Source organism: Prinia subflava (assembly GCF_021018805.1).
Source record: "Prinia subflava isolate CZ2003 ecotype Zambia chromosome W unlocalized genomic scaffold, Cam_Psub_1.2 scaffold_33_NEW, whole genome shotgun sequence".
Taxonomy (NCBI): Eukaryota; Metazoa; Chordata; class Aves; order Passeriformes; family Cisticolidae; genus Prinia; species Prinia subflava.
The window spans coordinates 2,946,715-2,974,709 of NW_026960610.1; the positions used below are offsets into that span (position 1 = coordinate 2,946,715).

The 27,995-nt window shown below is 40.1% G+C and overlaps 1 protein-coding gene across 13 annotated transcripts in view; it reads right to left on the reverse strand.

Moving 5' to 3' along the window:
* Positions 1 to 7,007: 7,007 nt before the first annotated feature.
* LOC134565121 (kelch-like protein 13) overlaps positions 7,008 to 27,995 on the reverse strand; it is a 128,475-nt gene continuing 107,487 nt past the window's right edge. For 12 of the 13 annotated variants that reach the window (XM_063424539.1, XM_063424530.1, XM_063424537.1 and 9 more), the window contains 5 exons: positions 27,465 to 27,597; positions 27,015 to 27,211; positions 17,292 to 18,087; positions 10,133 to 10,246; positions 7,008 to 8,553 (listed from right to left, as the gene is read on the reverse strand). In XM_063424539.1, the coding sequence (XP_063280609.1) occupies positions 8,066 to 8,553; positions 10,133 to 10,246; positions 17,292 to 18,087; positions 27,015 to 27,211; positions 27,465 to 27,597 (1,728 nt within the window). In that variant the 3' untranslated portion in view covers positions 7,008 to 8,065. The remainder of the gene's footprint in view (positions 8,554 to 10,132; positions 10,247 to 17,291; positions 18,088 to 27,014; positions 27,212 to 27,464; positions 27,598 to 27,995) is intronic. The other variant, XM_063424541.1, reaches the window with a different exon arrangement.

Here is a 27,995-nt window from a genome sequence, read left to right on the forward strand (position 1 = left end):
TGAAGTCTTCTGTTCCCAGGACAGAGGACTGGTCACGAGGAGAAGGCGGCTTCAGATCCACTGGGCCGCTGTCCTGACCAAAGACCAAGGACCATCCCAAGATGCTGTGCACCTTGTCCATGCCTGGTGGTATGCCAGAGATCCATCTCCATGGGCTTCTCGACAGCGCTGCGGACATTACCGTTCTCTCCCTAGCCACCTGGTCTGGCCTCCGGAGTGGCCATTGGACCGGGTGGAGATGCCTGTCACAGGACTGGAAGGAATGGCACAATGCTACGTGAGCCAGCAGCTCGTGCTAATCACGAACCCAGAGGGACAGACAGCCGTGATCTGGCCTCATGTTACTGAGACTGTTGCTAACCTCTGGGAGAGGGATGTTCTGGCCGCGTGGAGGATGCACAGCTGGAAGGATTTTTGATGGGGGCCACTGTGATGAAGGGCGCAGAATGTCCGACACCTCCTTTACGGTGGCTGGTGGACAAACCCATCTGAGAGAACCAGTGGCCCCTCCCTCGTGACAGGAGCAATTGGACCAGGGTCATCTGGAGCCTTCTACCAGTCCCTGGAACACTCCTGTCTTTTGTATCAGGAAAAAGTCTGGGAAATGGAGGTTGTTACAAGACCTCCGCAAAGTCAATGCCATGATGGAAAGCATGGGAACATTGCAGGATGGCATACCGTTGCCTACCATGCTTCATGCAGACTGGCTGGCCCTCATTGTGGATTTAAAGGATTGTTTTTTCACAATTCCTTTGCATCCCGATGACAGACCAAAATTTGCCTTCACGGTGCCAGTAATAAACAATGCTGAGCCCACACAGTGGTATCAATGGAGAGTTTTGCCACAAGGCATGCGGAACTCACTGGCGATATGCCAGTGGTATGTGGCCTGTGCCTTGTCTGGAGTCTGCAAGCAGTTTCTTGACGCTCGTGTCTATCATTATATGGATGACATTTTGGTGGCTGCATTCACCCAGGATGAGCTGCTGAGGATTCAGCCTCAGTTGTTAAATGCTTTGCATTCTCATGGGCTGCAGTTGGCTCGATAAAAGGTGCAACAACAACCTCCATGGAAATATTTGGGGGTCAAAATTCTGGAACGGACAAGCTGACACCAGGAAGTGCAATTTGTGCATTTGGTGAAGACACTGAATGATGTCCAAAAATTGGTAGGTGTCATCACCTGGTTACGTCCATACTTGGGACTGACCAATGCACAACTGTCTCTGCTGTTTGATTTGTTAAAGGAAGACTGATCAAAAATCACCTCGCACATTGACCCCCGAGGTACATAAAGTGCTGAAGGAGGTTCAGCAAGCTGTTTCTGCTTGCCAGGTTCACCGCATTGAACCTTCCATTGATATCACTGTGTTCATCACCACTCCAGATTTACATCTCACGGCCATCATTGGCCAATGGAGTGACAAATGGTCTGATCCCTTGCATGTCTTGGAATGGGTCTTCCTGCCCCATCCGCTGCAAAAGAAGGCAACTGCATTCTTTGAGCTAATTGCTCGCCTGATAACCAAGTGCCGGCAATGGTGTTTGCAATTGATGGGTGCAGATCCTGCAAAGATCATACTCCCGGTACAGTGGGAGGATTTTGAATGGAGCCTTGCAAACAGTGTGTCCCTGCAAAGTGCTCTGGAGAATTTTTCAGGGCAGATCACGTATCATCTTCCCAGCCACAAGCTACTGCAAGTGGCAAAAATCACACAGATTTCTTGCGGCCCAAAAATAGCCAGGAACCAGTGCAAGGACCCACCGTCTTCACTGATGGTTCGGGGAAAACAGGGAAGGCCATTGTTACTTGGCAGGATGGATCTGAGTGGCAGGTTTTGGAAGGCCATGAGGATGGGTCAGCCCAATTGGTTGAACTGAGGGCTGCAGTCATGGCATTTGAAAAATTTTCCCAGGAACCTTTCAATTTGGTCATGGATTCTGCCTATGTGGCCGACATCGCACAGCAGTTGGGGTATTCAGTTTTGAAGAAGGTCAGTAATCCTGCCTCGTTTCATTTACTGAAGACCTTGTGGTGTGCAATTCAGGCCAGGGTTCATTCATTCTACGTTCTGCATGTGAGAAGTCACACTAACTTGCCAGGATTTGTAGCAGAAGGTAATGTGAGGGCTGACAAGTTGGCTAACCCAGCGTGGGTAGCACCTCAGCCTGACACACTCCCGCAGGCCAAGGCATCACATGGTTTTTCCATCAGAACGCACTTACTTTGCAGAAGCAGTTCCAGTTGACGCCCACTGAGGCTCGCGACATTGTCGAGTCGTGTGACGACTGTCACGCACTGGCTGCGCCTTTGCCGGCAGGGGTAAACCCCAGGGGCCTTAAGGCCTTGGAGCTTTGGCAGACCGATGTCACCCAGGTTGCCGAGTTCGGCCGGCTCGAGTATGTGCATGTCACGGTAGACACGTTCTCCTCTGCAATGTGGGCATCTGCTCACACGGGAGAAAAGACCCGTGATGTCATTGCCCACTGCAGGCAGGCCTTTGCCATTCTAGGCATACCTTCTGCTGTGAAAACTGACAATGGTCCTGCTTACGCCTCACAGAAGGTACGGCAGTTCCTGCAGACGGGGGGTGTGTCACACAACTTTGGCATCCCTCATTCTCCGACGGGACAGGCGATTGTAGAAGGCGCTCACGGTACACTCAAGAGTGTTCTTCAAAAACAAAAACAGGGAATGCAGGGTGAAACCCCGCACAGTCAGCTGGCAAAGGCTTTGTATGTCATCGATCACCTTACGGTGCCGCAGAACTCAAGTAACCCTGTCATTTTGAACCATCACCTCTCGTTGCAGGCTTTGGACGAGACGCATCAGCCTCAAGCGAAGGTTCAGGTCTGGAATTTAGTCACCAAGCAGTGGGAAGGTCCCTATGACCTTATTGCTATGGGGCGTGGGTATGTGTGCGTATCCACAGATCCTGGGATACGCTGAGTACCTTCAAAGTGTGTCCGTCCTGACCTGTGACCGCAGAGACAGAATCCGGCTGACGGGCGAGATAGAAACCGTGACCAAACTGAATGTCGCCAAGTGGATGAATCATCGAGTGATGACTCAGACGCAGACAAACGCGAGTGATCACTCTGATGATTCCTCCACAAGCAGTGATTTAACATTGTTCATGTTCCTTTTTACATTGCTCATTTTTCTTTTTTCTGTTTTCTTTTTTTTAATGGAAAAAGGGTAAGATGTCGCCCTGTTCTTTAGGAATTTTCTTAGCCTTCTGATTGTTTACCTTCTTGGAGTCAGTTTCTCACACTTCTAACAGTCTCCTAATGTAAATATAGCTCTGTTTACTTAATGGTAGTTTTTTGTTTACATTCCTTTTTGGAGGGGGAGAAGAACTGATTGACTGTCTGTTTGACCAGTGTGGTTGGAGGGGTCGTGATCCTATCCTCCAATCCACAACTGGTGCCAAAAATGTATAAATATGAAAGAAAGTAAAGTACTGCCCCCCTTCTTTCCTGCTGGGACATCTGTGCGTCTGTGCGGTTCTTTTGTGTCCAACTGTGTCACTGACCACATTTGTGCACACAGAATTATTATTCACATTTAAACTAAAATACAAAAGCAAAAATACCCGCTAAGCTCTATAAGGTGTGCAAGTAAAGAACACTTTCACAGAGCATGGAAAGCATAAAGTGCCACATGAGATCTTGACTCTCCCTTCAGATCTCTGGGTAACCACTGCACACAAACCTCCATATACCACCTAAGGTGCAAGCCAAGAGGAAGTGGGACACATTACTCCTGCAACATGCACATGCCTTTCACTAGCTTAAAACTGCTTATATATTTCCAAGAATGCACAAGCTGAATTATGAATACATTTATCAACAATGGGCTATTTTCTCTCTTGATGTAAGGACAGTGCCACTAAAAAGCCTCAGCTTTATATGTTTTGATCAGGAGCAGAGGAAGTAACACAGATGTCAGCTACAAAACCAAAGGATTAAAAAAAACAGTGACCAGCAGAGTCAGACACCATTGTAAAGGTGAGGTAATCACCAGCTGGAGGGCAGATTAAGAAGGAACAACAATTCTGGTAGGCAGAATGAACTTTGCAAAGAAAAGTGCTATGATCATTTCGGATGAGATAATCCCCAACTCTTTGGTTAGAAAGTTGTCCAGATATTTGTACTGTACTTGTTGCTGTGGTATCAAATTATTTTTTGATGCCCAACCAGCCCATCAGATTAAGACTGTAAGCCTTTAGGGAGAACTTTATTTATTTGCATGCAAACTGCCCTAATCCATGATTGCCATTATTCTACTACAGGACCAGACTAATGGTTTGAGCTTCTGACTGTTACTAAAATGCTACTCCTTAGAGATCCCACCCCTCAGAAACAGAATGGGCAATTTAAAAATAGCATTGCTTATAAGAAAACAACTCACTTTTGTCCTGAGAACAGGTAAAGTGATTCTTCCACCCAAGGGGCCTGTAGAGCCACAGCCAGGCTGTCAGCTATGTTCTGCTGCGCCAGTGCTCATCTCTTCAGCACAACTCCATTATCCCAAGAAGTCACAAGACTGGCTGGATCCTGGCAGGAATTGCTTTCCCTGGAACAAGTTCTTGGACTTTACAACTTTCTAAGGGGAGGGGAATCACAGAAAAATGAATATCTGCAGATGATGAACTCCCTGATGTTAACAGGGCAAAGAAACTTTACATAATCTGCATTTTCCCATGTCTTCTTCCCCATTATTCTTGTCCTACTTAAAAACACAGACCAAGGGAAATGTCATTTTGGATGTCTGGAGTCAGAGTGCTGGGTTTTGCAGGGATATGAGATGGGCCTTTGGGCAAACTGTATATGGAAGTGAGCACTTTTGGCATTTACTGCTAATTGGGTACCAAAAAAGCAAAGTCTGAATGAATTTTGCCGTGTGTGTCTGTATCACTGGGAGAGGGCAGATAGCTCCTGTGGCTCTCCCAGCTGGCACACCATGTAGTCTTAATTTCATCCAAGTCAAATAGCTATAATTGCTTTTTATCCAGATGCTTTTCTGATTTAGGTACTACAACTGCAATATGAGAGAATCCAGGATTTATGAAGAGGCAGCCTGACTGAAAATGGAGATGGGTATTTGCTATATCCATGTGCATATCTACAGCTGTGTATTCAGAGATGGAAAGGGGCTCTTATTCTATGGTTAAGAAAGATGCAATGAGTATCAAGTCATTTTATACTACATTACAGAAGAAACCAGTTTGCAGTTTTGGGCAAGTCTGATGTTTGCTTTTCAATCCTAGTGAGTAAATGTTAACTAATGTCATTATAAGTACTTTAATCCAGAGGGAGATTAAACAAACAACAAAAAAAACCAAAACCCCAAAGATTAATTTGATTGAAGCACTACACTTAATCCACTGATGACAACATGTTCAAAAATAATTCTTCTACTTTACATATAACAGATAATGAGTCACTTAAAAAAAAACCAAAAAACCCTCAACATTGTGGCCATATACCAGCTCCTGGCTATTCAAGGCTCAGGCACAAAACTGACATCCTGGCTTTAAACCACCTCAGAAAGATCAGAACCCATGTTAAGTTTTTTCCAAACAGAGAATACCAGTGAAGATACCCACTTTTAAACACTGTGTCCCTCATCCCCAGCATACAAAGAGCAGGATACATTTACATTATCCTAAAGGAATTGCAACTCCTTCAAGTACTTTTGAGTTTTATTAATTAAAGAGACACTGAATATGGATTTCAGGGGATTTAAACTCAAGCAGAGTCTAAAATATGGTCTCTTGAGCTGGAAAAATATTTAGTAGCATGTGACGCTTAAATGACTGACAAATCCTTAAAAGACAGAGCAACATTTTTCTATCCAGTGCTTTGCACAGCAAAAGAAGAGTATTATTAGGGTGATTAATCAATTTATCTTCACTGGCCAGTTTCCAGGAGTATCCGCTGGTATCACCGTGGAGGCCTAGCCAGAAAACAGACTGGGGACACAGATCTGGGTGCAACAGAGCAGCAGGGCAGAAGCCCGGAACTCCTCCAGTTTATTTACAAAAAGAAACTTATATACACCTCCTATAATGTCCATCCATTGGGGGATTAAAGTCCCACCTTTCAATCCCATTGGCCAAACTAACTGTCTATTACCTTTATTCCTCCCATCTAGAAATATGTAAACAGAGGCAGTTAGCAAAACATGGCCAATGTCTACATTAACAAACGTGAGAGAGGCTGCATATTCTCTTTCAATATGAGCCCTGGACACACAGGAAAAGCTCATGGCAACATGCTGGTGCCACTATTCCACCTCCAACAACCTTGCACAGCCACATAGAATTGAGACTTCAATTTTTTAAAGAGGAAGAATTGCTTTTGATTTTAACCAAAACAATTATGAAACCTAAAGCTTACGTGTAGATTCTGGTAGTGACCATTACTAGTAAACTGCACAAAGAATAAATATCAGTACTTCCAAAACTGACACCATAGTAATCCTGCTGCTTGATGCATCAAGCAGGGGCAAAACACAAATAGCAAACTCCCAACAAAAGTCTATTAAGCTTTACTTGGTTATTATTAATAGGTAACACAATAAGCTGGTTTAAACACTTTTCTCCAGAGGATGCCCCTGTGACTGTGTTCATTAGCAAAATGACTTGTAACATTATGGGAAGTTCAGAACAAGCACAATGACATAATCAGAGCTGCAGTTTGTCAGCAGGGCACTTTATATCGAGCAGGTAAAGATTCCTGTGAATTTGCATGGCTGAACACAAGCAGTTGTCCAAGGAAAAAACATTAAGACTTTTCATCAGTCCCTAACAATAAAATGAACACATCATACCAAAATAGTTTCTTAAAAGTAGGTCAAAAATACCCATTCATAATCACTTCTGCATTGGTTTCCTAGCAAATTCATCTACCCACATGGATATACATAACGCGTATCCTGGAGACAGTGAGGCAGAGGAAGAAAACCAAGTACATTAATGAGGTAGCTTAGACTGGATAACTGCAGTTAAAAGTTTTATTGAACAAAAGAAGGTAAAATGTGGTATTCCAGGTTCACTGAGCAAAAGCAGCTCTCTCACTGAAGCTGCACTTTGTGCTAAATAACCTTATTAACTGAGACTATACAGAGGACACATTATGCAAGTTATCTCAACAGCAAAGGAGAAAAGGTAGATTAAATTTGATCAGATGGAACCATTTGGTCAAATTCAGTGGCTTAAGTTACTGTTTCTAGCCCTTAACTACCCATATTCAGTACAGACATACAACAGAATACACAACTGCACTGAGTTCCCATTTGTTAATAGTGTGTGCTCCCATGCAAGCAGAAGCCAATTCCTGAAAAAAAAAAAAACAAATTAAAAAACATAAACATGTTTAGGATGTTTTGTTTGAAACATCATTCAACTGATTCAGGAAAAACACTCGATATATGTTATAAAAAACTCCTGGCCTCTACAAGGTCTGCTCCTGTACAGTGCTAATATTTTAAAATTATTTTATTTCTTCCCTCTGCCTAAGAAACTTCACATGCCCTGAAAGCACCCACAAAGTCAGGTGGGTAAACAGATATGTCAAAAATACTCTGTGTAAAGAGGGAGGTAGCTCAGGCCCCTTGGCAACCTTCAGACAGTTCACATTGATGTGGTCTACCTACCCTTGTAATCTGCAGTCAAAACTGAAAGGAAAAAGGATTTCAACATGAAATTTAGTGACATGTTCAATACAAATTTGACTCACTGGGCTCCCAAATGTAAGCTATAAGGTACTTCACACCCAACATACAACATTAATAACATAATTAGTTCATACATTTTATAGACGATACCCTCTCATTTGTTAAACATTTGGCTTGGGCGACTACGTCTTTTATTGTTAACCACTTGAGAGACATTCTAGGCCAAACAAACAGCACAAATAATGTCAAAGTATTTTCTTTTTTCCAGTAACTGTATGAAATGCTGTAGGCTAAGCCTAACAGAAACTACTGAAGAAAAATAATAGACCCCATGATGCAGTGCAGAGGTGTTACTACAACATCGTGAGTCAAGGGATGGTTCTAAGGTGCTGAAAGAGGAGACTCTCTAGATGGTGACCCTGTATTGTCCTCTGGAGGGAAAACAGTGAGAGTGCAGGCTCGAATGCCACCAAGAGATTCTGGAAGGTCAAATACTTTATGCCACTCATCTTGTTCTGGATCATACTTCTGAACTATTTCCACCATACACCGGTTATTCCAAGAATATCCTCCAACAACATAGATTTTATTTTCAAAGACAGCAACCCCAACATCACTTTGCCCACGTAACATGGCGGCAATTGGAGTCCACTGGTCTAGAGTTGGTGAGTAATATTCACAGCTTAGAACATCATCATAATCACTTGTTCCTCTAAAGTGATTTCCACCAATAACATACAGCTTGTTTCCTACAGTACACATGCAATGCAGACCTCTGACTGTCGTCATTGGAGCTTTCTGAGTCCATTTGTCTGTGTCAGAGTCAAAACACATAAGTTCTTTTTGGAAAGTATCATGGGTAATTCCCCCTAAAGAAACAAGACACATGTTAGAGTAGTGCTCACTCTAATAAGCCTTAAATAACAAAAAATACATTTTACTGAGAGAATCCCATCTTCCTTAAAACTTCTTCACTCTAGCTTAGATTACTATCATAGAAGTACTCCATTTCAAATGACATTTGTTCCTTTAAATGGGAATATGGACAGAAGGCATGTCTCACGCTGCACCTCATTACACAATTGATACTGGCAGATTAAAAGAAGAAAAAAACTGTTACCTATGCTTCTATTTTGCAAAATTATTTCTTTGCTTACATTCATTCAGTTTGCTAGTTTTGTTTCTCACCATCAAGAATCCATTTCCCTTTCAAATTCTCATACTATGTCACTGTGTTTCAAGTATCACAGAATTTTGATCAGAAAACTTTTTTCATCAACTTAAGTGAATAGAGGACAGATTTCAAATATTCTTCAGTTAATAGTTACCTGTGGTTCCCTCTACATTTACCTTCTCCATAGCTCCCTGCAAAAGCATTTGGAGAGGCTTCAGGACAAAAGGAAAAGAAAAATCTGTGGGATCTACATGAAAAAAAACACAGCAGACAGCATATGCATGTGCCACCTGCAGTAAAACAAGCACAATGGGCAAAACACAACTGACAACAGCACAGCAATTAGGAGCTCAATGGACTTGCTCACAGAAAAATAAGCACCTGTACCTTACAGTAAATTCTGAAGCAAATTCCTCCTAGTCTACTGGCACAAGGGCCCCTAAATCAAGCTGCTCCAGCACATTTCCCCACCAGTTCTTGTCAGCTAAGCAATCTTGTCCCATCTCCTGCTCTGAATTTCAGCTTAGTTTTTAAGAGGATATCCTCTAAAATTCCAGTAGGAGAATATAGGCCTGTGATCTCTGCAATGATCACTGACAGACTGAATCTTGTTTAAAAATTAAGCTAATAGCAGATTTTCAGACAACCCATTTGGAAAAAAAAGGTAATGAAACTACAACCTGAGTGACATACAGGACCGAGCATATTCCAAAGAAAAAAACGGTGAAAGTACAGATATCACTTATACAATACGATTAACATGGGAACTTAGCCCTTTCCATTACCTCAATGAAGGCAAATGTTGTTCTTTAAAGTAATAAAATTTCCAATGCATTCCAAAGTTTATAGGGAGGGTGTGTTTAATTACACTGCTATATTATGTCATATGATATGATATCATAATATATGTTATAATTATTTAATACTGTTATACACAATTATAATTATATATTATAACAATATTATATTTAACTATATTGCTATATACATTTTTATATGTGGCTATACATATATATAAACTTTATTCTGATTGGTAAAGTGAGTAATTGCTTTGGAATTCAGAGCTATTCAATTACTAAGCATAATATTATCTACAATAATTTTGTCAGAGCCTGCAGTGTATGTGCTGTTTGACTGGCTTCATATGAAACTGCATCACTACTGATACCATGGCAATCCTACTGCAACCACAGACTAATTTGTACTGTCTGCTGCTGAAACAGAAAAAGTTAGATAAGTAATTGTTTCACAGAGATATCACAGGCATGATTTACCTGAAATATACATTAAGCCCCCATACACGGTTCCAGCGTGACCATAGTGGGGTTCATTCATTTTTGCCACGTAGCTCCACTCGTTCATTCTGGGGTTGTAACATTCCACAGTGCCTGTTGGAGACAAATGAGAGCATAAAAGTGTTAAAACCAGCATGACAGTTTGGTGCTGAGCTCAGTGCAGTGGCAAAAACACTCACAGAGGAAGTGCCAACAAGTAACACTGTTCAGCTGAGGGAGTCTCAATGGAATTATTGAGCACTATCACAGAAACACAGAACAGATGGGGTTGGAAAGGGCCTCTGGAAATCATCTAGTCCAACTCCTCTGCTAAAGCAGAGTCACCAAGAACAGGTTGCATAGGATTGTGTCCAGCTGTGTTGTACCATCGGCAAACTTGCTGAGAGAACACTCTGTCCCTTGCTGACTAATTTTCTATTGCATTGCAGTGTTTTATTAAGGATTTGCACAGCAACATACAGCACAGAATATGCAAGTCACTACATCAGTTTACAAAAGCCAAGCTAAAAAAAAAAAAAAAAAAAATGAAACATCCCTGAATCTGGAAAGGAGATAAGCAGTGCCTGTGTTGATGTACAACTCCATTTGTGCAATTTTCTCTGCAAGTTGGAATGTTAAAATGATCAAGGGTTTTATCAGATCAGAAATCACAGAAGACAGTACCAAGTTAAGAAGAAATCCAGTGCCCAGGAGTCAGTGCAGAATGGAGAATGGATTCCTGAGAAGGAAACCTCTCTGTGACGTAAGATGGGAGAGATGCAGGTTGCAGGAAAAGGGCGTGCAACAAGCACAGGGAATACAAATAGATGGCAGATTCAATAGTGGAGCAAGCTCTAGGTATTGGCAGCTTGAATATTATAGTATGATCAGAGAGGCACAAGATCCTCAAAAACCCCATAATATAGTGACTTTATGATGCACAGAGCAATTGTCAAAAATTAAGTTATCTTAAAGACAAATCAAATCTCATTTTAAATAAAGATGCTTAATCTCTGTTGGATGTTTATGAACTATACATAGAAAAATCGAATCTGTCTTTAAAAGTGGCATTTTACTTGCTCTAGAACAAGGTTTTTATTGAATCAAGGGGTAGAAAATCTGAGTCAGCTCTATGGAATCAGTGGTGGTGACTTAACAGTGCAGGATTACACATCAACCGAGAGAGAAAATACCCTTAGAATCTGAGAAACTTGCCATTATAAAGGCAGAATCTAGTTAGTGTCAGTTTAAGCCTAATTACAGAATTATAGACCAGGCCAGTAAAGAACACCAGACAGTAACACATAGTGAATATAAGGCACCTCACCCTAACTCCAAAGCTATTTAAAATAAGATCCTCTGGATCATTTTTGAAGAGTATGGCTACGGTCTCAGACTACAAAAAAAAAAAAAAAAAAAAAAAAAACGCCTAGTCATTAAAAAATTAGTATAGAGCACATTAGAGTGACTTTCTGAATTCTCTTTTAGTTGCTGCATAACCTCCTTATTGTTGCAAAACAGGATGATAATACATAATTCCATGCAATTAGTGTCTCAAGTACACACGCTGAAAATAGACGCTTCCAGTTCCACTGTCAGAAATACTGTTTGACTGCCAGTTCAGCATCATCTAAGTCTAGAAGTGAAAAATAAAAGTCTGTTTTGCAGTTAAGAATTGTTAAATTGTTACAACACACTGGATTTGCTTCAGCTTTTCCCCACCCAGGAGCTGAACTTCAAATTTATGAAATGCAGAAAAGTGCTAGTCCAGAACATTAAGTTCATGATATAAGGCAAAACAAACTAAATTTCTGCTTTCTTCTAAACAAATTGTATATGTTGATTTGCATGTATAAAATTACTAATTTCATATCCTTGAAACTGTTTCAAAATAGTAATGAAATCTTGAAATTCATCTGGTTCTGTGAGAGTGTCTCACACAAGGACTCACAGTTCTGCCATCTCAGGGATGTGTAAGATGGACAAAAAAAATAACAAACCAATACAAAGTAACTGAAGTAATGTGTGTCTGCAGTACTGGTGATGTACCAAATTTTTGATTTTAAAAATCTGCCCAATATATGGGCAAGTTCCCAAGTCTACTCTAAGAGATCTGCCTTGGTTGTTTGGGTTTTCGTAATAAAGACAGAAATCTCCTCTTAAAAAAAATTTGTATTCTTTTCCATTCAATATGCTGCAAGCCTTCTGTATCCCATCAAGGAATTAGACATAAATCCAGTGATGCTGGAGACAATCTCTTGCCCAAAGAAAGGTGTAGGCACAAAGAACTGATTCCACAAATGGCACTTAAAATTAAATCTGAGTTGTGTTTCTGTGAAGTGCCACCTTGACATCACATGCAGTTTTTGCCCAATCCTCAAATAAACCTATGCTTGCTCTTGTAAACATATTCATCCATTCCAATATTCTTTTTTTAAAAGGAAAGCTCCTTCCACTCTGCTCTATTTAGCAATCAGAAGCAAAGATGTGCAGAAATTTCAAAACCAGAAACAGATTTGATGTGCAAGTAATTATAGCTGCCACAGTTCCACCCCTAGAGCAGCCTCTTCCAACCCGCCGTTCACTGCTCCTCTGCGCTGAAACCATCACTCTACTGCTTCCACAACAACTACATCCTCTTCTTAAAGTGCTTCCACTCTGCACCGAGGTGAGGAACTTGTATTTCTAACACACTCCAAGGACAGGAAGAGCAGAGGATGTGCAAAGCAACTGCAGAGCCAGCAGCACTCAGATGAACATGACATTCAACACTGGACAGTTTTATTTCACTCTGCACTACAAATTGGATTTAAGAGAGAAGCCATAGCCAAAATATCCCCTTAGCAAGAGAAGACAAGATGTGCAGAATTGGTACCCATTACCACCACCACCATCACCATGTTGTAAAGACATTATTTATCTGAGAAAGGATGATGCTGAGTCCAAGACTCGTCACTTTCTGATGTGGCTTCAAAACTGTCTCAAACATTCCTAGTACAGCTAAAGTACTGTTTGACACTATTTCAGACAAACTATTCCAACTCAAATCACATCCACTGTGCTCTAAAACAAAGCTAATCACCTTCCAGCTGAAAAACCCTACTCTTCTCTTAGATTGATCCATGTACTTGTATCCCTGTTACCTTGCAAGGTCATTCAAATTCTCTCTTTCAGCAAGATATTCCTCTGCACTGAAAAGAAAAAATATTCAAAATTCCAGCCATTAAAGGTGCCCATAATTAAGGAGAGACATCTCTAGAAAATCTCCAGACAGAGAAGAGTTCACAAAACACTCTAAAATTGCTACTTTAATGCACCTAAGTGAGAGTGATGGAGTCATTCTTCCAACACCACGAATGATTCAGACTAGGCTTTATGTTTAACAGTAGAACTTCTGATGTGTTCATTACCATAATCCAGGAAAGACAGGCCTCATTTTAATAGAATTAAGCAATCTCAAAAAGTCACAAAGTTTTGGCAGTCCCAAGGGATGTTCAGCCTGCACTCATTTTATAGTGCCATCTGTGATGCTATCTGAGGAGTATACAGATATTTAACACTTTTCTGTCAGTAGCTTCTAAAGTGTCTTGAGGTCTATTACAGTAGCACTTAGCAACTCTGTGCTGTCCCAAAACCCAGGCTCTCAATTTTATTATATTATTTCTATAATACAGCTTGTTCCTGTACAACTCCAAGGTGACTTGGTTAAATAGTCCTGACTAATTTTGTCCTAGCATACCAAGGAGCCACTCCAAAATAAGCCTCTGCACAAAAGGTCCTCTAGTTCACACTCTGGTCTGATATTCCCAATACTACTCTAACAGTAAACAGCCCAACTGGGTACTGGTGCATATCAATCAACAACATTTAAAATACATTAGCTATATCTTTATGTACATACACACATATATATGTACACACACACACTCACAGGAGAAGTTTGTACATAAACAAGGAAGGATCAACATCATAGAGGGCATCTAGAAAATAACTACCTTCCAACTTGATGGGCAGAGGGTCAAAAGAACAGGTAACTGGCCTGGCAGTTTTCTCTTTGTGTCTTTATTGCAGCGTGATGAATGAATCTGTGGTTTAGTCACAACCCAACATCCCCTAAAGTGCTTAGGAAAAGCCCATATATAAAAAACCCAAATTCTACTCAAGCCTATCAACAGCAGAGCCTGAAGTATCTGGAAAATACTTAAAAGCACAAGTTTTCTAGTACTTACACACACAGCTTCTGCCACCATCAAGCACCACAACTGAACTCTTACAATGAGCTACAAAAATCTACTTGTCAGAAGAGAAAACAGACTCCAGTGTTCAGCAATGTGCTGTGCTTCACATGTATTTTTGTGAGCCATACCTGGTTTTCCCTTTGTCTCTTTTTCCAAAAAGTCTTGTGTTTTGCTCACCTGCCTTCTCCAGGCTGGGCTCTTCCCCGTGCCCAAGTCCTGTTCTCCTGCCTTCTGGGAATATCTCTGGCAGGTGCCTGCCTTGACATTTAAAGGGAACTAACCAGAATTATCTACAATCTTTCCAGGAGTGGTGCTTAATTCTGCACAGCCCTAAGCTGTCACAGGGTTGAAAAATCTAAATTATAATATAATAATTCAGGACATTTAAAGGATACATTTACCACATTCCCACACATGTACCACATACATGGAAATTCACTCATCCTGTCCAGTGAACCAAACTTTTCTCAGTGGCATGCGCTGGTAAAACAGCAGCTCATTATTACACAAAAGCAAGTATTACAGATGTAGACAGTGGCATTTACGAAGTTCTCAGAAGATGAAACATCTGAAAACTGTTTTGAAAAGGTTTGACAGAAAGCCTCAAAAAGTATAATTTTTATTCCCATGAATGTCAGGAAAACAAAATTCATTTTAGTAACTTTAATCCTTTGGCCCTTTTCCATAAGAGCTGATCTTCCAGAAAGCTCAGTTCAGGATTTGGGAATTTTCCCTCTCCAACAACAGACTGAAATTAGTTTGAACCCAAGGGCAACTTCTTTAATATATGTCCAATACACATTTGACTTTCTCTTCTAGGAAAAGCCTGAGAGTTTTTCTCTTCTGAACAGAATGTGAAGTTTAAGCTGGATTGCATCTTCTAGTTGTCAAGGTTTATGAAAGAAATATGAAAATGAAAAGTGACTCATCTCACAATTAACAAGGAAAGAACCTGAAGCCCCAAATCAAAGCATCAGACAGCTACAATATTTAGAGTGCTCTTCCCAATTGCTGCAGCATTTTAATGATATCTTTATAAAATAATTTTAGATAGGTGATAAAATTTGTATTTTAATTAAAGAACGCAGAAGAGTTGAGGCCAGCAGAATGATACTGCTTGATCTAATTTAAGGTAATGCTGCACTCAAAGCCTCCTTCACACACAGGTTGCACTGGCTTTCTGACAATATTATTTCATATTGATTTTGTCAGACTTGCAACTTTTTCACTGACATTTTTATAATCCTGCTCTGTTCAGATTTTACAGTGCACAAGGTCAGCAATCTGATTATCTACTATTAATTCATACTGTTAGAGAATAGCTCACTGAAGCTATATATCAGGTTTTCTGATACTCAAAGATCAATACATGATGTTAGTTTGTACATTTAGTCTTTTAGAGGATACTGAAATTGTTTAGGATGTATTTTCAGGAAAATAAAGTGATACGTAATAAAAAATTCTGAAAACCGCAGGATCTGCATCAGAAAATGGCTGTCTAGGGAAAACAAGTTATTGCTAAGCAGTTTCCCATCTTTTTGGAACAGGAGGCATTTTTAAATGTCCCATTTCATCAAACATGGGAATGGATTTTAAATTTCCAGCAAAGCCAGGCCACTTTTGTATGGTGGAAGCAGTGTACTGTATGTTTCCTATGAAAATTTGCAAAATTAAACCTGTGTATGTGAATAAATGAGATGCAGTAATTTTCAGAAGCCACAGATCCTGCAGTAGAAATCAAGTTTTGTATTGCTTCAATTAAAAATGTTTCTCACTGCACTTACTGATATCTGTGCATTTCTGAAAAGCAAATCTTAGTAGCAAGAGGCAGAAGCCAGAGGGACAAGGGACAGTTGAGTATTGGGCTGAAAGTAGCAAACTAAATAATGAGATGATACATTTGGTTTAGGTATAATACTATGCTAAACTTCCAAGCATAATCTCTGTGACATTTCAACTTTAAAGCACAGACAAATTTACAGTTGAGTTTCCTATCCCAGACTTGACTAAATGCTAACCACTATGGCTTTGCACAATGCAGTGGATTAATAGGCATCATCCTCTGCAGATTTTTGTTAAATTAAAACTTACCATGCATTTATTCTTTGTTACTATATTGTTTCCTGGAAACTGATATGGGGAGTTTTTCTTCTGGTTTTTGTTTTGTGATTTTTGTTTGTTTTTTGTGTGTTTTTGAGGGGTTTTTGTGTTTTGTTTTTGTTTTGGGTTAGGGTTTTTTTTGGTCAAGCTAAATTAAATATCATTTGCAAGGGGGAAAAAGAAGAGGCACCAAGTCATTCAGTCATTCATACAAATAAGTTACCTGCGTACTCACAAGATCATAGGTGAAATATAACATTTTTAATAATTAAAAAGCCCAGAACATCAGAATATATGAATCTCACTAATCTGTGAATGAAACAAATCACAGTCATTAGACTAAAACAATAACAACAAAACAACACATCAAAAAAATCCTTGGCATTTCAAATACTACTCCAGAAAATTTGTCTTTTAAAATATAACATTCATTCAAAGGTGAGTTTCAGCTAGAGCCATGTATCCCTTAGGAATAGATTTTGTTTCTCAGATGAAATAATAATTAATTTTTTCTTTTAAAAAAGTGCATTTATATTCCCTCACACTTACACAGACAGACATACATGCTTACTTTATGTTTCGTGGTAAAGGCCAAGACATTGGATATTCTGCATCAATACACAGGACATATGTATTTGGAACTCTTTTGGTGGGATCCCTTCTAAAATTAACTTCTAATAGTATCCAGACAAATTTCTCTCTGCATTTGCAGTATTTCCAGAAAGCAGCAGCACTCCAATGACTTCAACTTGTTTCTCTCTACCCATTCCCTGGGCAGCAGGGTATTTCCAGGCTAAACAAAAGGCTCCAGAAGGACTCACCGAGCTCACCCGCTGCATTCCGACCTCCAACTGCATACAAATGTCCTTTGAGGGCACTTAGGTGGAAGAAGGTCCGTTTCTCATTTAAAGATGCCACTTGCATCCACTTGTTGTAGCGAGGATCAAACCTGAAGACTGTGTCGACTGCTGTCTTTCCCTTTGTGTCATAATTGCTCTGGCCCCCCACCACATACAGGAAGTTCCCGATCACGGCAATGCCATGCTGGTACCTTGGCGCATCCATGGGAGCCAAGGATTTCCACTCATGGGCCTTCTCATCGTACATCCGTAACTCCTTGCTGACCACCAGCTGCTGCCTGAGCACTCCTCCCAGGGTCACCAGGTGCGTGCTGTCTGAGCGGATGGCCGTCCGCTCCGACTGCATCACCGGCTGCATGTACGGCATCATTTGGTAATTGCTGGCTTCCAGAAGCAAGTTGACACAGGTGTTGTCAGTTCTCATGAAGTCCACCATCTGAACATAGTTAATAAGATCCTGGGGTGTCATCAGGGGAAACCTGATGTTCTTCATGAGCTTTGCAGCATACTCCATGCGAAGTTCCTCATAGCGCAGCCAGCGACATGTCGCCTTGAAGAGTTCAAGTTCCGTGCAGTGCTTAAGGCTATTACTTGAAAGCACAAAGGCAAGACGTTCAAAGGGGAGTTTCACAAATTCACCAGTACTTAATAATGCAGGGAAGTTCTTCAGGATGAAATTATTAACATATTTATCCACTTCTGTGAGATTGTATGTGTTGGCAATTCGCCCAACCTCAACACAGTTTTCCAACGAAACCTATTAAGTAAACAGAAAAAGGAATCAAAACACTCTTAATTTGGTGTCTAAATGATAATGTAAAATTTAATGAATACTGTAGAATCAGCAATATTTCAGCATTTTGCAGTGCTCAAGGTGATTTACACATGAGCAAATATTCAATGCAGTATATATAGTCATGACTGCAAGGGGAGACAATTTATTCCTTATTTTGAAGAAAGGAGACAAGTAGCAAGTAGATGGCATATATTATGTCAAATACCTTATACAATGATGAGGCATAGCAGTTATATAGCACTTCATCTTTGAAAAGCTCTGAAAACATCTTTGTAAGAAAGACATGGAAAATACAGTTAAGAGAGAGGTGATCAGCCCAAGGTTACAAAGAGCAAAACAAGTCTCACCATTAGACATTTTCTGACATTATTAAAGTTGTATTGACATAATAAAACCAAAGAGAATGCCACAGCTAACCCCTGCATGGCACATATTTTGGCCAACTTATATGTACAGTGTTCATTCTCATTAATAAATTCCTTCAAAACAAATAAAAAAGTATCTTTAATAAATCAAGGCAGTGTTCTTACAGACTGTTCAAAATGAAATACATGTCAAAAATAAGACAAAGGTAGTGATTTTAGTTTATACATATATTTTTTATAAAGAATGAACCTAGGAGGATTTCCTCTAAAATTGTCTAATGAGTATAGGAATAGGAGATTTTCTTAATTCTAGAAAGTGATCTAATTTGCCCAGAGTTAAGATCTACAGTCATCCAAAGTCTTCATTCACACATCCTGAAATGCCTTCTAATCCCGTAATGAGGTCCTATCTATAAAATGAACGTGCAGCAGACCGTCAGGAGTTCTATTATGAAAATATTTATGCTTTCTATACATGGAAATAATGTTTGTATTACAAGACATATCACATTTTTATATCGAAATATAATCACACCAACTAGCAACAGCCTGTAAAATATTATCTGACTGGTTTTGAGGATCAGCATCAAACAGGTTGCCCAGAGAAGCTGTGGCTACTCCATTGCTGAAGTGTTCAAGGCCAGGCTGGATGGGGTTCTGAGCAACCTGGTCTAGTGAAAGCTCCCTGTCCACAGCAGGGGGGGTTGGAACTGGATGATATTTAAGGTCCCTTCTGACCCAGACCATTCTATGATTCTATTTCTGTACATTTACTTTTAGGTATTTTAATTTACATAAATTAATTGCATAATGGAAATAACAGTATACCATAAACTGAGTAAATTAAACAGAACATTCTTACTTCTAAAATTTCTTTCAAGTTGTATTACAAAATAAAGCAATGGAAAAATCACCCCTTAACAAACAGCTGACTTGCAGTATACCAGAAATCTTAACTCTCACTATATAGTTACTGTATTTAAAAATCACTTTGGAATACATTGGCTGGCACCAAACTAGAGAGATGCAGCGCTTCCTCCACATCAAAGACAGGTAGATATTATTGCATACAGAAAAGGCACACTTGAACTTAAAAGATCAAAGCAAAACCTGTACAGTTTTTGTAAAGGTTCTGTACCATTGGGACATGTTCAGGATGCAATTAAATATTTGGAGCTATCGCTGACTGGCTGCCACTTATCAAGTGCCCAGAGTGCATTGAGTTATGTATTACCATAATTATGTTACACTGTAAATCTGTGCAACTGAGCATATTCCTGGACTTCTTACATTTGAGAAATTTATTGACACATTACACACTGTTAATGACTGATGAACATGACATCAGCAGTTTCCAGTCAACCCCTGATTCTCAGAAAATTTACTTTATTCTGCCTTTATTAATCCACTTGGACTGTACTGCACTCAGAGTTGTTTTTTTCCTATATGACTGCAAGTATTTTCCTATATGCTTAGGAAATTGTACACTATGGTTGACTCACAAATTCCACCACTCACCTCAAATCAGGGTGCATATAAAATATTGTCTTAAAGGTTACTTAGCCTGCAAAATTACAATTACCCTCTTGTCCTGGTTTGAGGGGAAGTGAGTTTTTTTCAAGAGGCTGTGGTCAAACCAATCAGTAGCCACTGAGGGGTTGGACACGCCTCAGAGGACACAAGGGGTTAAAAGCAAGGACTCTCAGAAGGTCTGCCTCTTTTAGGTTCCAGTTTCAGCAGGGAAACATCTCCTCTCCCCTGCCCAGTTACTAGGCTGGGTGGGGGAGGGGAGCCACGTGGCTAGGCTGAGAAGAACCACGCGGCCAAACTGAAGTAAGCTGGGGCCCCGGGGGGGGGAAGAGAATGGACAGAACTAGAGCTGAGCTAGCCCCATCCAGGATGGAGGGGTGGAAAACTGTGGAGGTGCCTTGTGTGTGTGTGTCAGTGTGCCCCCCCCCCCCCCGAGAGAAGATGCCCAGCCACGTGGGAGTTGCCGAGCCTGGGAGTGCCTGAGCCTGCAGTGCCCTGCCGGGAGCCAGAAACTGTTAACCCTTTCTTGTCAGAAAGAAACTTTTTTTCCAGACATTGATTCTCATGACTAGTAGCTTCAGAAGAGAGAGAGAAACAGCTTGGGACCGAGATGATAAAGTCAGAAGATGAAAAGAATCCTGGATGGGCAAAGAATGAGAGGAGTAGCTTTCTGAGCTGGACTTTTCTTGCATAATGTTAGCCATAGACTGAACCTGAGTCTCTTTTGAACATAAACTGCATTTTGGGGTAGATGTAGCCGGCTCGACTTGCTGCAGTAGAGCGAGCAGAGAAGAGAGGGGGAGGGTGTGGTGGCACCCTCTGCCCTCAGCAGAAACCTGCTCTTGGAACCCTCATCCCCAGGGGAAAGATGGGGAGAGCTTGGCATGCAAGCATCCTTAAAAGAGCCCTATATGCAGTTTTAGCCCATGGACAGTGGTGAGAGCACTAGACATAGGAAAAAAGAGAGTGTTACCACAGCAACTTTCTCCGGGCAGTGCCACGGGTGACATAGAAACACATAAGGGGTGGACCTGTGTTTTCTGAAGAGCAGTCTGTGGTGCAAGAGAGGCTCCTCTCTCCCTTGCTGAATTGAAGATTAGTTTTTTGAGAGGTGATGGTTTGATTTAAAACCCAAGGGTTTGGTCTATGGAGGGTAACGTGTAGGGGGTGGAAACTGGGGGAGAGGAAATGTTCTGGGAAGTTTTCATTTCTGTTTGTGTGTGTGTTTAGAGTTTTCCTTTCTATTTCTGTTCCTATGTAATGTAATAAAGTTTTGTTCTCTGTTTTCAAGTTTTAGGCCTGCTCTGCTCTGTTCTTGACCACATCTCACAGTAGCTCATTGAGAAAAACATAGACTCATGGGTACATTAACATCTGGCCAGTGCTAACCCATGACACCTCTTTACTGTGCTCTAAGATAATAATCAATGTACCAGGCTAAATTATATTGCAAAGACTGCAAAGACTTAAAAGTCATAAAAATATATATTCTAGATATTTTTAAATCCTGAGCCAAAAAATAATCCTTCAACAAAAAGAAATGCTGTAGCTACTTCTACTTGAATATTCAAAACTGTACAGAGTTCAGTACAATAATGCTATTTAAATAAATACTTCAGTTACCCAAATATTGGGTGTTTTTTTGTTTTTTTTAGAAGTTTGACTTATGCTATGGTTCTGTGTGGAAGTCAGTCAATCAGGAGCTCTTCAACAAAGAGAAAGAACTGCTACTCCAGAAATCCCACTGAAGTGAACAGGAAGAATGGAAATATCAGGTGAAAACATAAGACTGACTGTACAGTGTATCCAATAACTAGTAAAAATACTCACAAGGAAAAAGCTAAAAGCCATAAATGTTCAAATAGCTAAGCAGCTCCACAAAGAGTTGAGAATTTCATTTAAATAAATCCTATTTTACATGGACTTTGACTACTGAGCAGAGCTGCTCACTCACTTTACTCATTGTAATTGCTCATTGCAAAGCAGAAGTTGCAGAAAATACTAAAAAGCTTTTCAAAAAAGAAAGGTCAAGCACAGCACTGTTATGACAGCCTGAAAAACCCAAAGCACTTTCTTCAGAAAGCAGTTCACTTAATTCTTTGAAATTTTGAAGCAACCACTTCCCAAGCTCTCATAAAAACTTAACTTGTATAAAATACTACAAAACTGGACACAGCAAAATGACTGCAAGTATGAGACCCTTGGAGAACAGCTCAGGAAAAGCAACATACACAAAAAAATCAAGCCCTCAAACCCGGTAGCACAAAACAATCAGGTGTCTAACTTTGTTTTGTTTCAATGACTGTTAGATGTTGAAGCACTTAATGCAGTGCTTCAAAGGATCAAAGTTTGAAAGGGCAAACACACTCCTGAAACCCTCAATTTTCCTGTGGGCTTCCATTGACAGAAGCACCAAAAAAAAAAAAAAAAAAAAAAAAAAAAAAAAAAAAAAAAAAAAAAAGCACAGAAATTTGACCAGCTCAGAAAACAGAATCCATTGTACTCCTACAGTACAAAGTCAAATTTCTGGTGGCTGTCAGAGCTGGTCCCAGGGTTAAATCCCATGTTCCCAATAAACAGATTACCTTGCTCCATCCTCAGATGACCAAGTTCTTTTGACAAGACATGACTTCCAAGTATTAAGCCCTCAATATTTGACTATTTCCTAGTAGTTACAAAAGTGTAAACCACCAAATTATAGAAGGAATAAATTTTTTTGCAGGTACATCCAATGTTGCGGTGTGTTTTATGATGTGAGAGTTCATACCTGTTAATGGTTTTTCCATGGGCCCCCCCCTCCCAGGTTTGGGTAAGTCCTCCCTTCCCCAGACCCCCAGAACTTTCTACATCCCCTCCCCAGAGACATGTCCATCAACGAAAGGGCTTTTACCCCTTCAGGAAAATTTCAGAGAAGGGCATCGAATGATAGGAGAAAAAACAAAGGAAGTTCCTCCCCCAGAAGAACACTGTCCTACCTGAATATCCCTCTACCCAAATTGTCTCCTCCCCTGCCCCCTCGCTGGTGAGTTCCTTACCCCTTTCTCCCACTCCTCCCCCGAATAAAAGAGACAGCAGACCTCGTGATCGGGGTCTGTGGGGGCTGTTTGACTGGTTCAAAGCCCATGCTGGGGCTCAAATAAACTCTGGACTAAACCCCCCCACACACAGTCCGTCTCCTGCTCTTTGGTCTCGTCCAGTTTCTTGGGCAAGTGAACATCAGGAGAAAGCAGTCTCCTTTTCCCAGCTCCCTGAGGGTCAGCCTCTACAGCTGCCAATCTCTGTCTGGGACAAGTTGGGACTTGAACCAACACGTGGTTCAGGTGTTGCTGCCCTCAGCCACTGAGCCAAGAGAAATATCTCTGCAAGTAATTGCAGCAACTGTCTCTCTGTGGTAGCCGGAGACTCAGCAGCCTGAAGGAGTCCCGTTCCATTCTGCGGACCAGCAACTCTGCAGTCCAAGACAATAATTTTCAATGTTTGGGAATGTTTTCTTTAATTACAGTTTAACAAACCTTTCTCCATTACCCTGTGATTTTCCTAACTGCTGTAATTCACTTGGGTAAGTTTCTCATCTTTCTCCATTTTGTCCACTGCTGCTACTTTTATAAAATCAGTGTTGTGTCTAGAACTCACTACTCTGAAAACATTTCCATGGCATTTTAATGAATTTTAATTACATTACAGGTCAGTTAGATGTGAACATGAGAGTAGTCCTAGTCTACTGTACAGCTATAATTATTTTAAACCCATAGTAACAGTAAGACTGAAAACATCTTAGGAAGTATTCCATTGTTTCTCTGAGAGTCTGGTTGCAGAGCAAAGATAATCAGAGCAATGGGCTACTTGACAGGAGGGGTGTAACTGCAGAGCAAATAAAAAACCACTTTCAAGTCAGCTGCAAGATACTGTTGTTATAAATGCCAATACGATATTCTAATTAAAATAATAATTTGGTTTATTAACAAAGATCGAATTACAGAATTTCGGTAAACCTACCAACAGCGGAAATACTTGACAGTCTTTTTCCTGGGAAAATGCCAAGGGTGAACCGTGAGACACAGAACCTGGCCGTCTGCTGCCTCCCCTTCGGTTCACAAATTTGCCGGGTTCGGGGCTTAGTTTTTATACACTTTATTCTGCCCCTGGGAATATTTCCCCATATTTCCCTTTGTTTCCCAGCTAGCTATTCAAATCCAAGGGTGTCTCTGACTAGGCTGGAAAGAGTTCTTTCTCTCAGTTCATATGTTAATGTCCAGTTTCTATAGATCCTTATGGCTGATGAATGGTCGAGATATGTATGATGATGCTTGATGATCGGAGAGGGTGTAGTCTGGAACCGTTGATGGTTCTGCCGCCTTATCTTGATGGGTCTCCTCCCGGTGTTGGAGGAGACTGCCGGTTTCTCGTAAACCTTTTGTCTATTTCTGAATGTGAGTTTCTGGGGTGATGCCTGTCTTTTCATAAGTTTGGTTTAACAAAATGTTACAAGGTGTCCAGAAACTTACATTTTCATACAACACACACATATATACAGTTTTATAGTTTTCAATAATATTTCATTAACTATAAGAACATGAATTAATCATTTCACATTTTTCACACTGTTCTTTGAAGGTCTCACTATTTTTGTTACACAAATTAAGCTGTTACATAAAGCTTTGTTTTTTCTTAGTAAATATTTCCAATACCCTCTTATGAAGTACACAATTACATTATGCCTTTCATAAACTGACTTCAATAATCTCTTTAATAATGGACTCCCCAGACAATTCAAAGACATTTAAGCATTTGTCTGGGAATGGTTACCTCAGCTCTCGAGCCAGTTAACTTCAGTAGAAAAAAGCTCAATACTTGCTGAGAATATTCATTTAAATTACAGAAATGCTCCTTCAAAAAGAAGCTCATTTGCTCACCAACTCTTGTTTCAACAAATTTAGAAGTAAGGTCATTCAAAAATTCTTTATATAAGAATGCTAATGTTATAGATGACTGGGGATAATTCATGTTTTTAAGGATATATTTTGTTAAGAATATGTGTATAAAATACATTTACCCTGCAAGCAGGGGTTTGCACTGGAAATGGGCAAGCCCTGGCTTGTAAAAGTTGCTTTCCAGAAAGGACAAAGGTGTAGCTGGGTGGAGTGAACGAAGACAAGTGCAACCCTTTCTGGTAAAGAGGACTGTTAATGGTTCAGCCATTAAAGGCAGATACGAAATCTGAATCTCGCCAAACTCATCGAAGGAAGACACACCTCTATTCATCTACTGGAAACCTCAAAATTAGTATTCATCTCTCCTCCAAAGAGGGACCACGGGCGAAATAAAGTCTATTTAAGGTGACCTCAGATCGGGCGGAATTTGTGAACAGAGGGAGGACTCAGTGCGACTGAGTCTGTGTCCGTGGTTCACCCAGTGCTGATCCCGGGTGTATCAGCACTGTCCTTTTGATTGCTGGTTTGCCTAAATTTTGTTCTATATTTTCTTAAATAACTAAAAATTATTAATTTGGAAAATTGGCTGAGCATTTATAACACTAAGAACATAACTAGGCTAACAAAAGAACCTCAATTTTGTACTTCCTCTACAGCTATACCATGAATGAGATAATTTCCCCTTAGACATGGTCTAAATGAAAGTATTCCTGAAAAAAAAACCCAATAAAATTAAGAGAATTAATAGTCTTCCTCATTCTTTGAAAATGCAGTATCAAGATATTTCTTATTTGAACAAAAACTGACTGAGCAAACATCACAAGTTAACATACTTCCAGAGAATGAGCATTTTAAACAAGAACACAATTTAATATGAAAAAAGTTCTTTCCTTAACAGTGCAAAATAAACAAGCAGCTGCCCCACCCAGAAAGGGGAAAGGGCAACACAGTGTCCTCAGGGCTCAGCTCCCATCAGAGGGAGCCCTTTTCAAATACCTGATTCAAACCATCACCAAGACCTTTTTCCAAGCTGGTATTTATAGTAATGTCAAACCTGGAGAGGCATCATTTTGGAGGGTAAAAAAACACTGAGCATCATAAAATAGGTGGGGTAGGATTGAAGAGCATTAAGCTTAATGAAACATCACAACATGATCAGATGACTAGTCAGAAAATATTTCCAAATTACAAGCAAAACAGCATTATCAAGCCTAAATATCTAACACATCGTATGAAAAAGATTGCTGTTTTTACCAGCTTGGAGTCCTCTGGTTTGCATAAATCCTGGTACTTATTTTCAGTTAGGGAAGTCACATTTCTAAGCCTGTACTCTGCAGAGCAACATGAATACCTGCCTCTTTATTCCTCATTACAGAATTGAAAAGCTGAATTTCAAATAATTTTCTAATTTGTGTGGAGCACACCAGTCTCCCTGTTAAAGTCAGAGTTCTAGTGAGGTATATAAGCATTTAACATCAACATTAGAAAACCTCTAGGAAACATTAAAAATAACTGCAGAGTCTCTCTCCAGGCAGAACTGGTTTGACAGCACAGCTCTTGCACCACTGTTCTTCTACAACCCCACAGAGCAGGTGCTCCTCATTGCTGGCAAGACAGGCAGGCAAGGAAAGGTACTGAGGGATCATATCTGGGTGTTGCTTTTATACTGTGTTTGAGTCAGAAAACAGGTAACTGCACCCCCACTGAGATGGAAGGGCTGTAACTACAGGAATAAAATGAATGTAACTGAAGCACACCTAATGAATGCAGCAAGCAGACTTATGCTAGAGTGAGTGAAATCATGCAGGGAGACCCTGAAACATATCAGATATGTAGGGGAAGAATTTTAATGTGGTAAAACACTTGTATCAAATTCATACTGTATGTAATACTCAGAAGAAAACCAAGTTTTTCAAGGAAACTATACAGCAAATTTGTTCTCTGTGAATCTAAACGATGAATAATGGCAAGTTTTAGACATAACTTTGTCAGTGCCATCACAGAAGAAAAAAAAAAACTACATACCAAGGCCTTGAACACTAAATGGGAAACAAATACTTACCCCAGAGATAAGAAATACTTTACAGAAGTCCAAAACAGGTAAAATCTGAAAAAAACTGGCAGCTTCCAGAGTGTCCTGAAGGTTGTCCATGTTAAGGGAAAGTTTTGCAGTATAGATGAAATCAATGATCTTCTTTAGGCCTATTTTGTTCACACCATGAAGCTTAATGCACATTAAATCTTGTTCCTTCATTCCTCCTGAAATAGACATGCAGGTAAATGTATATGATCATTTTGATGGAGTTGAAATTATTTCATAAATTTAGAGATAATTAAATACAATTTTAAAATTTAATTTAAAAAACCCATATGCAAGTAGAGAGAGAGATGTTTATTCCACAGTGTTGTTTGCAATCCTGTACTGGTTCACACATAGCACTGAACTTATGTCTGAGTGTCTGAATGAGAGCGATTTGAAGACAGCAGTACATGGCTTTAATAAAAACACCACCTGTGAACATGGCCTTGAAGTAATCACTTGCAGAAGCCATCATTGCTCTGTGTACAGGAAACACCTCATCACCATCTCCAGGAACAAGTGTCACATCACAGAGCAAACCTTCCACTCGCAGTTGGTCAAAACCCTGCAGGAAAAGCACAATGCAAAGCATCCCTTTGATTTGGGAGGTGAATAGGAATCTCTTTTATTTCCTTTATGTAAATATTTATTTACTTTTATGGACATGTGTACTGTAGGTCCAAAAAAGTGACAAAGAAATAATTTGTCATCTTAAAAACATTATCTGTAATATATTCAATGATCATTATTCATTGAAAACAAGCAGAATAATCATTATTTTCCAGATACAGCTGATGAATGCAAAGTACACCGGGCCTCAGAAAGTAGATTTATTCAAATAGTTATTTTCAGGAAGGAAGCTTCTGTAAGCTTTCACAATAGCAGTTGTTTCAGGTAGGGACTGCTATCTTTTTTGGACCTACCCCTTCTGGTCACATATGCATTCTAGATATAATTCTGTTC